Here is a 15,041-nt window from a genome sequence, read left to right on the forward strand (position 1 = left end):
TTGTGAAGGCTTAGGTTTACACAGTGCCCACTCCAGCATCGCCATTTCCCTGAGCCTAAGTCCCTTTGTCAACACTAAGCCAAGGGTATCAGCATCTCCAACTCCTTGTCAGCAAGCCATCTTTTGCCAAATGTTTCAGCCAACCATTCAAAAAAACTTTTGACACCTTTTTTAACTGTGGGAGCTTCTATATTAAACCAAGAATCTCCACTCAGTGGTCCCGTATCTGTAACCTCAACCTGATCTAGTTTCTTGTTCCTTCCACCATTATCCCATACTCTTAAAACCCATTCTCTTGGGCTGGAGAGATGACTCAGTGATTAAGAGCACTGGCTGCTCTTCCAGAGGTCCTGAGTTCAATTCCTAGCAACCACATGGTGGCTCACAACCATCCGTGGTGAGATCTGGTGCCCTCTTCTGGCCTGCAGGCATACATGGAGGCAGAATGTTGTATACATAATAAATAAATAAAATTTTTTTTAAAAAAAAAAAAAACATTTCCTTGCCAGGTGATAGTGGCACACACTGTAAACCCCGCACTCAGGAGGCAGAGCTCTGCAGATCTCTGTGAGTTTGAAGCCAGCCTGCTCTATAAAAATAGTTTTAGGACAGTCATGGCTATACAGAGAAACTCTGTCCTGAAAATACAAAAATAAATAAAATCCATTCCCACACATATTCTCCAGACTTCTGCTTGAATGAGTTAGTAAGGTCATTAAGCTCTTTAGTAGTGTGGTGCCCCTCCTCGTGGACTACACTTCCTACCCCCCCTCTAGAGCCAGCTTAGCTTTAAGTCTAGTTATGGGTCTAGAGGCAGCTATTGGTCAGCCATAAGGAACATCAGTGCTGTGTTGCCTGGCATCTCCTTGAGACAAAATCGCTGCTGGTTTAGCAGACAGTGAAGGATTAATTTCTTCAGTCAAAGGCATAATCAACAGTATTTCAGAGTGTTGGGGTGGGAGTACATCTCCTGCTGAGTGTTGGGGTGGGAAAGAATGACTTCCTCGGGTGAGAAATCCTTGAGAACCTGAGGGTCCCAAGTCCTCAGCTCCAGTAGGGTCCTTTCACACGTCCCCATCCCAAGTTTAACTGCTGACTCCCTCTTAGGCTGGGACTCCCAGGTGGGCTCAACTCCTTGGGTTGTAGTTCATTTCAGATATAGTCAGACTGGCAAACAAGAATGGCCATCACACCAGCTATTCCAGTATGAATACTGGAATATTCCTTGAGCCCTTAGTGCATTCTCATCTCAAACTCCACCATGGGCTTGCCTTTTGTATATTGCCACAGCCTGACCTGAAGCCTCACTGTGGCCCTTTGCTAAGGGCCAGCCTGAGTCTAGGAAGGGTGGCAGCAGCGGCCCTATGTGGTTCTTCCTGTACCTGCCAGGCGTCCGTGCCTGGCTTTGCCTTCCCTTGCACCTTATCTCACCCATCTTCCAGCTCCCTTACTTCCTCTGTACCGTACCGCACTTGCCTGTACACCTGCCTTTCCTCACACTGTACTCACGATTTCCACTTAGGTTTTCCTAGCCATCTGACTTCTGTGCTCTGCCTTCAGTCACCTGTGCCCACTTTGTCGACACCCTACCTGCCCCCTCCCCCCGAACCTGCCTTGGCTGCTCCTGTTTCTACCAGGCCTCTTCTCTGCCACGCTTCACCTCTCACTGCTCCCAGCCTTACCTTTGCGGTCTCCCCTTCTCAGATCTTCAGGGTCTTACATTGTATTCTGAGGCTAAATCCTTCCTCGTAGTACATTCTCCCCTAAAGGAGGAAAAGACTGAGACATGGCCCTTTCTGTCCCTACTGTCCCCAGACATCTGGGCTTTCTCTGTGTGTTTTATCTGTCAGTTGATTCTCACATGTAATGTGTGTCTGGGTGAGCCTCATGATCCCATGCACAAACCAGAAGGTAATCTTGATATCCTTTAGAGCTCAAATTTCTCAATGACATTTGTCTTGTTCTGTTCAGTTGACTGTGACCCTGTCACAGTGCGGGGCTGCACATTGTGGGTTTATGAGATAGTCTGTAAGGATGAGCTCTACTCCCGCCCAGCAGGTGGGTGGGAGTTCCCACGCTGGCTCCCAGATGCTCCCTTGGGGCACAGCTTCTGCCTCTTTCTGCTTGTTCCTCAAGCATTTATCTCTTTGCCTAGGTTGTCTTCCTGGAGAGGCGTGTGTCAGAGCTGGAGAAGGATAGTGCAGCTGCCGGGGAGCAGCATGGCAGGCTGAGGCAAGAGAACCTCCAGCTGGTGCACAGGTGAGTGCGGCCATGGCCTGGCCCCGCCAGAGCATCACAGCGTCACTCTCCCCTGTGTATGCTTTTCCTGCAGAGAACTCGCTCCTACTTCATACTATCCATCCACTCAGGTGCTGGGTGAGTGCCAGGCATGGCCAGAGGACTGCAGCAAGTTGATCTGAAGCTCTGACCTGAATAGTCTACCCTGGCAGATACTGCCACGCGATTATAGACGGTAGGGCCCAGAAAAGAGAACAAAGGCACTACGTGCCTGCATGCAAGCAAGACAGTTCTATCCACCAGAAGTAAACATAAAACAGAGAACTGACCATTTTGATGCATATGCACAATCCAAATACTTGGGAAGTACAGGAGTGTTGTTAGTTCAAGGTTATTCTTGACTGTATAGTGTGTCCAAGACCAACCTAAGCTGTATGAAATAGTACTAGGGGGATAGCTCAGTCAGTCAAGTGCTTGCCTTGGCAAACAGGGACCTGGATTATGTCCGCAATCCATGTGAATGCTAGGCATGAGGGCGTACACTTTTTTTTTTTAAAGATTTATTTGTTATGTATATAGTGTTCTGTACAGAAGAGGGCACCAAATCTTATCACAGATGGTTGTGAGCCACCATGTGATTGCTGGGAATTGAACTCAGTACCTCTGGAAGAGCAACTAGTGCTCTTCACCTCTGAGCCATCTCTTGAGGAGGTAGAAACAGGAGGATCCTTGGGACTTGCTGGCAGCCAGTACAACTTAATCAGTGAGCGCCACAAGAAGTGGACAGGATGATAGCCGAAGTGTTCTTCTCCTTCCTTACGCACACACAACACATGCATGCACTCGTGTGCACACACACAGAATTTAAAATTTTTAAACAAGGTGTTGGAGAGATGGCTCAGCAGCTGAGGGGATCCAGGTTTGATTCCCAGAACTTGCATGGCAGCCCATAACTGTCTGTTACTTCTTTTGGCCTCCACAGACACTGTACACATGTGGTCCACAAATATTCATGCAGTCAGAACACCCACATAAAATAAAAATAAAATAAATCTTTCAAATGATAAGCAATAAATAAATCCGTGTGGAGAGTGGCTCAGCAGTGGAGCATGTGCTGTATGCGTCTGAGTCAAGACAGATCCACAGAGTGGCGGGCATCACCGCACCCAGAACCTTCATGCATCCGTGTCCTGGCTTTCCTTGGTTTTGCTTTGGTGTGGTTTTTTGAGACAGGGTTTCTCTGTGTATCCTTGGCTCTCCTGAAACTCATTTTGTAGACCAAACTGGCCTCGAAGAGATCCACCTGCCTCTGCCTCCCAAGTTCTGGGATTAAGGCTATAGGTCAGTTTCTTAAGCACTTGGTCCATCTGCAGCCAATTAATTCATAGTATGGGAGCCTCTGATGACTCCATTTCTGAGAGCCTGCCCTGAGGGAAACATTCCAACCTTGACATTGGTCCTGTCTTGAGGCTCTCGAGGCTCTTGCTCCCCTCACTCATCCTTCAGTAACTGGGAGGCAGATGAGGAAATGGAGTCAGTGCTTTACATGGTTGTCCAGGGTCAGAGGACAGCAGTAGGGGCCATGCAGCTGAGGGCAGAGTGCTGTCTAGAGGAATGGGTAAGGGGGTCCTGTGCAGGGCTTGACCTCTGCAGACCTCAGCCTTTTCAAGTGGCTTAGCCACAAAGTAAACTGAACATGAAGACCAGATGTGTGGTCTCACGTGAGAGAAATGAGGCGCCATTGCTGTCTGCATAGAGCAAAAGAGAAGAGGCAGGAAGATGGTAAATTGAAACCAGCCTGAGCTACAGAGTAACACCCTGTTTCAAAAAACAAGGAGGGGGGGGGGCGCTGGAGAGATGGCTAGAGGTTAAGAGCATTGCCTGCTCTTCCAAAGGTCCTGAGTTCAATTCCTGGCAACCACAATCATCTGTAATGAGGTCTGGTGCCCTCTTCTGGCCTGCAGGCATATACACAGACAGAATATTGTATACATAATAAATAAATAGATAAATAAATATTAAAAAAAAAAACAAGGAGAGGGAGAAGAAATGAAAAGAAACCAAGGAGCTGGAGACTTGCAGAGGACTTGAGTTCAGTTCCCAGCACCTGCGTCTCACAGCTGTCTACGACTTCAGTGCCAGCATGTCTTACCTCGTGAGCACAAAGCACACATGTGCACACTTGCATACTTGCAAGCAGAACACACATGCACACAAATCTTTAAAAAAGAAAGGAAAAGGAGCCAAGTCTGGGGTTGTTAGCCTGTAATCCCAGCACTTGGGAGGTGGAGCCCTGGAGACGTGCTCTGAATGTGCCTAGATGGAGCCCGTGCTGCTGTTCTTCAAATTCCCTGCCTGTCTCCAAGTGACCAAAAGGTTTCTGTGCTGAGCATTGATTGTCAGTTTTTAACTCTGAGGAGTGTGTGTGTGTGTGTGTGAGAGTGTGTGTGTGTGTGTGTGTGTGTGTGTGTGTGTGTGTGTAGACTGAGGCAGTTGGTTCTTTCTTTCCACCCTGTTGTCTCTGGGACTCAAGTTCAGGTAGTTAGGCTTGATGGCAATCTCCCTTACCTGCCAGGCCATCTTGCCAGCCCACCAGGAGAATCCTAAGGCTCTGTCTATAGTCTCCTCTTTTCTCATCAGCCTTAACTTCCTTTGGTCATAATAGATACCCCCAAAATTTAATCTTCATTTTCCTAATCTCTAAGCATATCACTCTGCCCCTCGCTGGAGTCAGCCTGGGGTCTGTGTATACTGAGCAGGCACTCTACTTCTGAGTCGCACCCCCTGACATTTCTAAGAGTTGGGGTTTTTTGTTGTTGTTGTTTTGAGACAGGGTTTCTCTGTGTATCCCTGGCTGTCCTGGAACTTGTTCTATAGGCCACACTGGCCTTGAACTCAAGGACCTGCCTTTCTCTGCTGGAATTAAAGGTGTGCACCACTACCCCTGGCTTTAAGAGTTATTTTTTAGTCTGTCCCCCCTCAGCATGCCGTTCTTACTTTCTCACAGCCCCAGACCTGGGACTGTCCAAGCTGTAGGCACCTGTATGATACGTTTCTTCGTGTGTGCTATAAAACCCTATGCTGTTTGGTGCTCTTCCCTGGTCTTCATTCTCATATACCAAAAAGGAGCTAAGGTGTGCACACTGGGGCTATGGCTTTTTTCACAGCTGCGGGAGGGGCTGGCAGTATTTCCCTCAGAGATTGATTACCAATGGCCATTTCTGTCTTCTCCAGGAAGGTGGGAAGAGGCACTGAAGTCTGCACTTGCCTCAACAGCACGGACTTGCTGTCACACTTGCTTTCTACAGGACCCTGTGGCCCTCAGACCCCAGCACTTTTTGGCTCTTTCTTTCAGACCTCACTTGTCTGAGTTTGTAGTGGCCTCCCTAGGACAGCTGCTACCTGGTCAGTGCACAATGGCTCAGAACAAACTTGGTCTACTTTACAGATATGCATATCTCCTCCCCTTTGCCCTTAGAGCCAATGCCCTGGAAGAGCAGCTAAAGGAGCAGGAACTCAGAGCCCAGGAGAGGGTCCTGGAAGAGACCAGGAAGCAGAAGGAGCTCCTGTGTAAGATGGAACGTGAGAAGAGCATTGAGATCGAGAACCTGCAGGCCAGGTGAGCAAAGCTCCGGAGCAGACACAGAAATCCAGTCTCCCTGGGAGGCAGAAGGAGAAGCTTCATGACAGAACAAGGGCTACTCATATGGAAAGACGCTGAAAACTTCCTTTTTAATTTAAAATTATAGTAATTTATTATGTGTTTGTGTATGCATGTACAAGTGGGAAAGTTAAAAGGACAGCTTGTAGGAAATGGTTGTTGCCTACCATGTGGGTTCTGGGTATTAAACTCAGGTTCAGTTGAACATAAGGCCAGCCTAGGAAAGACACCTCATCCCCCCCTCCCAAAACATCAGCTTTTATTTTAAGAGAATTTGGTAGAATGACTTTTGTGTTCACTTGGAACTGATACCATGGGTGTTTGATACATTAACAGTCACACTCCAGGAGAAACTGATAACCGAAATACCCATATACACTTACATACTGGATTTGTGCCATAGGGATACTGGAACCAACTGAAAGAGCTTCCAGTGACCAGAGCTGCAAATGGCAATGGTAACAATCCCATGGGAGGATAGCCATGGTGTAAATGAGATGGGCAGGAGTCCCCAGCCACACAGTCAGTCTGTAGATAGAAGGCAAGAGTCTTGCTTCCAGCTTCCAGAGAAATACTAAATAGTGTCTGCATACACCCCTCCAGGAGCTTGTGTAGGATTCTTCTCTTGGGGTGTAAACTAAGGGACCAACAGATATATACCTAGCAGACACAGCTTAATCAAGTGACCCATGATGGTACTGGGTGTCGGGGAAGTGTGACAAGGACCTCACTATAGAATTTTTCCTAAGCACATCCCCCCAAGTCTAAATACCAAAAACTAGTTTGAGGCACATCCTGCAGAACATATGTCCAAGACTACCACAATATGATAATCTGGGTGAAACACAGACCATGGGATAGAAATATAAAAGACATAAGGATAATGTGCGAAGTCCTAGGATTTAGTGGAATGTGTGCCTTGATTTGATTATCAGTGTATGGGTATGGGTTGTGATGTCCTACCAAGGAAAAACAGAGGCTCTGCAGTGTCCACAGCCTTGCTTTCCCTTTTTTGTTTGTTTGTTTATTTGTTTGATTTTTCGAGACAGGGTTTCTCTGTGCAATTTTGGAGCCTATCCTAGAATTTTGCTCTGTAGACCAGGCTGGCCTTGAACTCACAGATATCTGCCTGCTTCCTGAGTGGTGGGATTAAAGGTGTGCATAAACCTAAATTTCCTAAATCCAAAGTGCCTTTAAAGCCACTGTGGTCAGTGCAAGGCAACACACACCTGTGCTCCCAGCATTTAAGAGATAGAAGCAAGAGAATCAGTAATTCAGGGTCATCCATATCTACACAGGAAGATTGAGGCCAAACTGGGCCTCATAATACTCTGTCTCAAAAGACAAAAACAGACAACAAAAAAGCTGGGTGGTGGCATTTGGGATTATTGTAGTTCACAAAACAACTCCCAGTGAGTATTTCTCTAGAGGTAGGCTTCCCTTGTCCTGTGGGGGCACAAGTTAGGGAGAACAGATCCTCACCTGTCCTTGTGTCCCAGGTTGCAGCAGCTGGATGAGGAGAACAGCGAGCTGCGGTCCTGCACACCTTGTCTGAAGGCCAACATCGAGCGCCTGGAAGAGGTAAGCTGTTGGCTTGGCACTTGTGGGGAAGGTCCTGCCTAGAATAAATGCTGTCCTCTACCCTGTGCCTGACACATCCACACACTATGGAGCCAGGACATAAAGCCATGGCCTTCCGAAAGGGAGGCAGGGGCAGGTTGGCAACACTTGTCCCTGCTGTGCTCAAATATGAAGGAGCTGCTGTTAGACATTTGATCCCGCCCAGCCTTTCTGCTCTCCCACAGACCTAGGATCTGCAGACCCAGAACCCACACTGTCTACTCATGTCTGAGTTGACGGGAAGACAGTTTTGCACACCAACAGGCAGAGGCAGTACTGTTAACTTCTTTTCTAGTTTTAACTGAGAGGCCACCCTCCAGGTACCCTCATAAGAGTGCCTATGGGAAGGTCTGAAACCAGAATATTTCCAGCCTACCTAGACTCTGACTCCTATAAACCAGAGGAGGAACAGGATAGAAGTGCCCCATGGATACTGGGCTAGATCATGGTCATATGGTCCTCTGACCCAAAGGCAGGGCAGCTTTGACAGAATGACCGTAAATCACAGACAGTCCTACCGTGAACAGAGTGGGAACCACAATGTCACTGGATGGTCTAGAGCATAGGCCATTGAGTTAGGCTGCATGTACCGGTAAAGCGGTGCCACTACCTGTCTATGCTGGTGCCTGTTTTTACAGGAGAAGCAGAAGATGTTGGATGAGATTGAAGAGTTGACACAGCGACTCAGTGAAGAACAGGAGAATAAAAGGAAGATGGGGGACAGGTTGAGCCATGAGCGGCACCAATTCCAGAGAGACAAGGAAGCAACTCAGGAGGTGAGCAGGGCCATGTGTCCCTTCCCATGTTCCCATATTGTCTGATGTTGCCTGCTCCCTGGTGGAGGCCAGGAACCCCTTTTGTTTACTGACACTGTGGGCAGCAGCCTCTTGGAGCACAAGTCAGCACCCTCCCAGGAGAGGGTGGTCAGACCAGCTAGTGGTTATGGTTGCCTCATAGCTGATCGAGGACCTCCGCAAGCAGCTAGAACATCTGCAGCTCCTCAGACTTGAGGTGGAGCAACGACGGGGCCGCAGCAGCAGCCTGGGCCTGCAGGAATATAACAGCCGTGCACGGGAGAGCGAGCTCGAGCAGGAGGTCCGCAGGCTTAAACAGGTATGCTCTGCCTTTCCACCCACCTTCAGGCTTCTGGGAGGCTGGCATGCGAGGGGGCACCAAGCCGGAGTCCTTCCTGGCAGGTCCTTGTCCCAGCAAGGGGTGTAGCCCAGTGTGACACTGCCATGTCCCCTAGGACAACCGCAACCTGAAGGAGCAAAATGATGAGCTAAATGGGCAGATCATCACCCTCAGCATCCAGGGTGCCAAGAGCCTCTTCTCCACATCCTTCTCTGAGTCACTGGCTGCAGAGATCAGCTCTGTCTCCCGAGATGAGGTACCTTGTCCTGCCTTTGTATACTCCTAGGCCTGTTTTTGCTGCACATGTCTCTTGGTCTCCCTTTACTGACTCTTTGCTTTACTGCAGCTCATGGAAGCGATCCAGAAGCAAGAGGAGATCAATTTCCGCCTGCAGGACTACATTGACAGGATTATTGTGGCCATCCTGGAGACTAACCCATCCATTCTAGAGGTCAAGTAGGACATCTTAGCCCAGTTTGGGCTGAGTATAGACTCCACAGCACCCCAGAGTGGCCAAGCCGACCAGCAGGTCCTACAGCTTACCAAGCCTAGAGAGTGTACCAGGAGCCCTCGTGCAGCTGGACTGGGAGAGTAAAGATAAGGGCTGCAGAGGGCAGTACTAAGGAAGAAAGGGAAGTCCACAGCAGGTGAGGAGTGAGGCTGGGCTCCCTGGATATCAGGAAGCCAGGGCCTCCCACCACAAGCTCACCTAGCCAGCAACACCCATGTCTGCTCAGCAGAATACAAATATGTGGAGGATAGTCTCTCAGGCAGGGATGGGCCCCTCAATGGCTCTGGCACACCCCTCTTCCTGCTGTGCACCCTGTTAGGAAGAGAGGTAGAAAATGAACCCTCACCTCAGTTGCTGCCTCTCACTCATGTTGACATGGTGCCACCCAAGCCTGGCCATTCCCACATGGTATGCAAGCTGAGGATCCATAAGTTGGACATAGACGGAGTAGTTATGAAAGACAGGCAAAGATGACATCCGTTGGGTCTGGTCCGGAGCCACAGGCCACCTATTCTCCTGTGCTGCTCAGGCCTTCTCCTACCAGATGGGCTTCCATTCACCTTTGGACCCAGGGCCTCCAAGCCACACAGCCATTCTCTGACCAGACCCTCGCTACAGTCACTCGTCAGCTCTGGTCCTCGTGGGGCTGGGGCAGCTAGTTCATGCTGACTGTGGAACTTACTTCCTGGACTGGTGAACACCCCAGGTGCAGGTGCTGCTTCTCCTCAGGTGTGGCCTACCCTGGCTCCTGGACCCACACCTCCTCAGGCTGACCAACTGCCTTGGGATAAGTTGACATTTCCCAGACAGTAGTCTAGGCCTCTGGGACAAAGTTTCCTTCTCTGCTTTTGACTTAAAATCCTTGGGTGTCCCCCCAGGAGTCATTTTGCTGGTGGGTAGGTGGACGAGGCTCTGCATAGACCCAGAGGCAGAGGAAGGCTTGCTGCTTGCCCTTGCACCACTCCAAGTGCAGCTCAGGCCTGAACCTGAGCACTAGCCGGGAGTCTGGGCACACCGTGTGAGACCACACCATAGGCTGTGTGAGTGTGCGTGCGTGTGTGTGTGTGTGTGTGCGTGTGCGCATGCATGAGTGTGCACACAGTGTGAATGTATGTACGCTTGTGCCCACACATGCTGCCCTGCATCCCTTCACTGCCTACCCCTCCCTCACACCTACCTTCTACACTACGGTTTAAGATATTGCCTCGTATTGTACATTTTGGGGAAAGCCTTGTGTGTAAATCAGTGTAAACTTGGAGGAGAGATTTTTCTATCATGTAGAGTAGGTATTTTTTATAGACTGAAGGTTGATCAATTTTTTAATACTTTCCAGAGAGAAAACTATCTGTGTATACATATGAAATATATATATATATATATATGTATAATATATCAATACTGGAGCCCTGCCTTTCTGTGCCCAGGTCCAAGTCCTGTGTAAGGGCTGGTGGCCTTCTCTGCTGTCTGCCCTGCGGTTCTCACTGTAAACCCAGGTCTCCGGGAGACACTGGGAAACACACCCATTACCAGCTTGCTCACAGCTTCTGCTTCAGCTCCCTGAGAAGTAGCTCTTTCTCCAGGGCATGGAAGGATGGGGGACCAGCAGGATCCTGTCCCATGTGTCAGCCATGACAGATTAAAGCTGTTACCGCACACAGAGGCTGGCTCCTTTCTCCATAGGGGTGGCAGGGTGGGTGATTATGGGCCTGGCCTTTGTTTCCCTAAGGTTTCTAGGGAGGTGACATTGGTCATTTAAGTACAGACCACGGGAGACACTTGGTTCTCTGCCTTGATCAGCACTCTAGGATGGGCTACTTCCTGGGCAAAGTCTGAATCCTAAAGTAGGTAGCTCTACTGAAAGTCATTTCTTTCTTTTTTTTTTTTTGTTTTTTTTGTTTTTTGTTTTTTTTTGAGACAGGGTTTCTCTGTGACTTTGGGGCCTGTCCTGGAACTAGTGCTTGTAGACCAGGCTGGCCTCAAACTCACAGAGATCCACCTGCCTCTGCCTCCCGAGTGCTGGGATTAAAGGCGTGCGCTGCCGCCACCACCACCCGGCCTGAGAGTCATTTCTAAAGGCAAAGTCCCAGTGACCTCCAACAACCCCTTACTGGTAGGACTGTGCCCTGAATACAACCCAAGAGGACCACAGTGATCCTCAGGTGAGGTTGGCAAATGGGCAGAGGGGGAAGTATTGGTGCGGATATCACAAATCTCCAGCACAGTGCTCTTAACACTGGGCTACACATCCTATGTCTGAGAGGAACCGCTGTGTAGTGTGTTCAAGGATGAAATATTCAGAGCCTTAAAGAGTGGGAGGAGGAGCAGCCCCAGGAGAAGCCAGCACAGAACACCAAAGCAGGGAAGAGAATAGGCAAAAGCCAGAGGGCAAGTGTGACTCGAAAGTCAGTCTGAAGGGCTGAAGAAGTTCTGAAGACTTGGGGTGGCTCTGGAAGTACTGACAGGTATCACCAGAGCAGCAAACTACGGGCATTTGGTTGGTACCAGCAAGGCCCTAGGAGAAGCTGGAAATGAGGAGGATATCACCACAGCCTTGCAGCTCCGCAACTTGGTTTCCAATTAAGCATGGTCTAGTCAATCCCCAGTGGAAGAGTCTGAAGACAATGAAGCCCAGAAAGACAGTTCCCCATTTGGGATATAGTGGAAAGGGATCACACAGTTAAAATGAGTTGTTATTAGAAACATTCCACTCAGGATGGTGGTGGCACACGCCTTTAATCCCAGCATGAGTTCGAGGTCAGCCTGGTCTACAAAGTGAGTTCTAGAACATACAGAGAAACCCTGTCTCAAAAAAAAAAAGAAAGGAAGGAAGGAAGGAAGGAAAAAAGAAAAAGAAACATTCCAGAAAGAGCTGCCCAAGAGTTTCTTGTAAAGAGCCCAATGCCTAAAGGATAATTCCCGAAGTTGGTAACCCCTAGCAGGTTCCTCACTATACCTCTGATGGTAGGGGGGGTATAGAGGGAGTGGCCATTGGGGCTTGCCAAATTTTGGTCCTGCAGCAACCAGAACTCTCTTCCCAAGGCAGATACTTTCTCCAGCTGGCTCCTGAATTCGCTCTTATCTTCCAGTGTTGGTCAGTTATCTGTTAAAAACAGCATAAACAGGGTGGCTGGAGAGGTGGCTTGGGGATTAAGAGTACTGTTCTTCCAGAGGTCCTGAGTTCAATTCCCAGCAACCACATGGTGGCTCACAACTATCTGTAATGAAATCTGGCGCCCTCTTCTGGCCTACCAGCATACATGCAGACAGAACACTACATACATAATAAATAAATTTTAGAAACAAACACCTTGGAGGCAGAGGCAGGCAGATCTGTGTGAGTTGAGACCAGCTTGGTCTACAAAGTGAGTTCCAGGACAGCTAGGTCTATTACACAGAGAAACTGTGTCTCAAAGAAACAAAACAAAGCCAGGAGTACTGTTGCACTTCTTAATCCCAGCACTTCTGAGGCAGAGGCAGGTGGATATCTGTGAGTTCAAGGCCAGCCTGTTGAGCTAGTTCCAGGACACAGAAACCCTGTCTCAAAAAAACAAAAAACAAAACAAAATAAAATATCAGCATAAATGGAGCTTGGCTTCTGCAAACTGAAATTGACATTGGTCTCTCTAACCACCCCAGGGCACACCCACTATTGGTGAACCCAGGAAGGAGCTTTACAAACTAGTTAGAAACAAGGACAGCTGCCTAGACATATCTGCCCTGAACTTGCTGGCATTTTGGAACCTAGAAGAAACCCAGAGCACAGTAGGACTTTTAGCCAGGAACCTCCATTTATGTTTACTGTGAGGTTAGTGTTCCGATTTATGTCATATATCACTCATGGAAGTCAGAGAAACTTAAGTTTTAGACCAGACTGGCTGAGCTGCCAGTCATTCCTAAGCACATGAAGATTCCTGGGTACTCATCTATTGGGGACTTTTGATTCTCTAATAGCTTCTGAGTCTTTCACTAGGCTTAGGGTTTTATACGTGCTAAGCAAGCACTCTCACTGAATTATATCTGCAGAGTGCTCCTTTATAATTATACCTTTTTGGTTTTTTATGGAGACAGGGTCTTTGTGTGATTTAGATTGTCCTCAAACTCACTATGTAACTGAGGATGGCCCCCAACCTCCTTTGGTAATCATAGGTATGTTCCACAGCCCCCCCCCCACACACACACACACAGAATCTCTTTTTAGTCCTGGCTGGCTTCAAACTTAGAGATCTGCCTGCTTCTGCCTTAGTGCAAGTGATGTGGTTACAGGCATTAATCATCATGTCTCACCCCTCTACTTTTTGAGACAAAGCCTATTGATCATGCTGGCCTTGAACTTATTTCCTAGCCCAGGCCAACTTTGTATTTGTGACCCTCCTTTCTCCACTTCCCGAGTAAGACTAGGCACCTATACCCAAAGTAGGTCCTTTTTACTTTACTGCTATGTCCCTAAATCCCAGAACAACGTGGGGTTCCATCTGCTCAAGACACGGGCTGATCTGTGGCTTCTGTCCCTGCAGAAGTGTTCCTGCCCTTCTTGACTCTGACAAGCTGTCTGTTGTCTAATCACTCACCAGGGTTCTATCTTTTGGCCCATACTACATTAGCATTGATCAGGGCTCAGCCAACAACCTGGGATGATCCAAAGTCTCCTGCTGTGTGATCTGCAGGGTGCCTCATGCACTAAGGATGATCCGTAGTGACCAGAGATGCTGCAGAGTTTGTCCTGGATCCACCTTGGCCATTCCTCTGACTCAACCATGAGGCTCACCTACTGATGTCAGTCTAGTCAGGCTTCTGGATGAATGATCCATCTTGCCCCTTGTCTATTTTCTTGTCTTCATGCCTGACTCACCAAGGAGGCCATAGAGTGACTGCTCATTGCTGAGTTAGCAGTAACTTGACCACCCTGTCAGTGGGTTCAACCCCACTGCTTCTCTCGAAGTATTCAGATGCCAGATTCTGTTCCAGTGTTGCCAGAATGTGGGGTCTCCCACATTTGGACAGGTGTCCCCACACAGCATCTTGAGTTCAATGGCCTCTCTTTAGCTTGCTGACTTCTAGGGCATGAATGATTTCCCAGAAACATGACTAAGTACCTGTAGGCCCTACTGAGCTAGGCTCAGGCTTTCTGGGTCCTGGGGCAAATGTCACCCAATCTCTCATACAATATCCAGAGTGCAGAACATCCCACGGACTTCTTTTTGGTTTCCCTTTGCTATGTACGTTCTCCTCTGCAGCTTGATTCTTAGCGCATCTTTGGGTTACAAAGGACAAGTAGCTAGGAGTAATTCAGTTACTTCTGGTAGCCAAAGGGTCCTAAAGGGAAATACCTTGGGGCTTCTTGAGAACATCACTCCTAGGACCTGGGAAGACGTCTCCATTAGATGCCAGTGTTTCTCTAGGAAAAGAGATGTGCCTATATGGCACACGTGAGTAAGTCCAGCACGATTACCGTTTCAGACCACTGGGACAGAAGCCAGAAGTCACTGCAAGGGTTGGGAGAGGTGGAGAGCACTTCATGTAGCCAGGCTGGTCTGGATCACCTTCTGACCCAACGTCGCAGATAACCACCTGGGACCTTGTACAACCGTTACCGAGACTACCAACATTGCCCCCTGGCGCAGTGAGTCTCAGGCGGCGAAGACGGCCACTAGAGCTGAAGTCCCTCGCAGAGAATCCTGGGAGCTGTAGTCCATTATCTCCCCGGATCCTACGCACCTTATTAAATTGTCATGGGGCTGCTACCTGAATCGGTGGACAGAGCGGCACCTGCCGCGTTGGGAAGACGAGATCTTAGGGAAAGAGCGCAGGGAGTAGAGTCGTCCGTGGACTACAACTCCCGGCGTGCCTTGAGCGGCGTCGCTCTGCCCTGTGGGAGCT

The 15,041-nt window shown here is 48.8% G+C and overlaps 1 protein-coding gene and 1 long non-coding RNA gene across 5 annotated transcripts in view; one reads left to right on the plus strand and one right to left on the minus strand.

Annotated features, from left to right (window-relative positions):
* The window catches only part of Rab11fip3 (RAB11 family interacting protein 3), an 83,717-nt gene extending 72,896 nt beyond the window's left edge, over window positions 1–10,821 (plus strand). For all 4 annotated transcript variants that reach the window (XM_087910735.1, XM_087910736.1, XM_087910737.1 and 1 more), the window contains 7 exons: window positions 2,156–2,259; window positions 5,717–5,857; window positions 7,399–7,480; window positions 8,158–8,295; window positions 8,477–8,632; window positions 8,769–8,909; window positions 9,000–10,821. In XM_087910735.1, the coding sequence (XP_087766861.1) occupies window positions 2,156–2,259; window positions 5,717–5,857; window positions 7,399–7,480; window positions 8,158–8,295; window positions 8,477–8,632; window positions 8,769–8,909; window positions 9,000–9,113 (876 nt within the window). In that variant the 3' untranslated portion in view covers window positions 9,114–10,821. The remainder of the gene's footprint in view (window positions 1–2,155; window positions 2,260–5,716; window positions 5,858–7,398; window positions 7,481–8,157; window positions 8,296–8,476; window positions 8,633–8,768; window positions 8,910–8,999) is intronic.
* Window positions 5,964–15,027, minus strand: LOC148121026 (uncharacterized). Its single transcript, XR_015738910.1, has 3 exons — window positions 13,733–15,027; window positions 12,118–12,264; window positions 5,964–8,780 (listed from the first exon to the last, which is right to left on the minus strand). It is a non-coding gene; the product is annotated as an uncharacterized LOC148121026 (long non-coding RNA).
* Between the last annotated feature and the right edge of the window lie 14 nt (window positions 15,028–15,041).

The sequence above is a fragment of the Myodes glareolus genome, chromosome 9, assembly GCF_982192425.1.
Source record: "Myodes glareolus chromosome 9, mMyoGla1.1, whole genome shotgun sequence".
Classification (NCBI taxonomy): Eukaryota; Metazoa; Chordata; class Mammalia; order Rodentia; family Cricetidae; genus Myodes; species Myodes glareolus.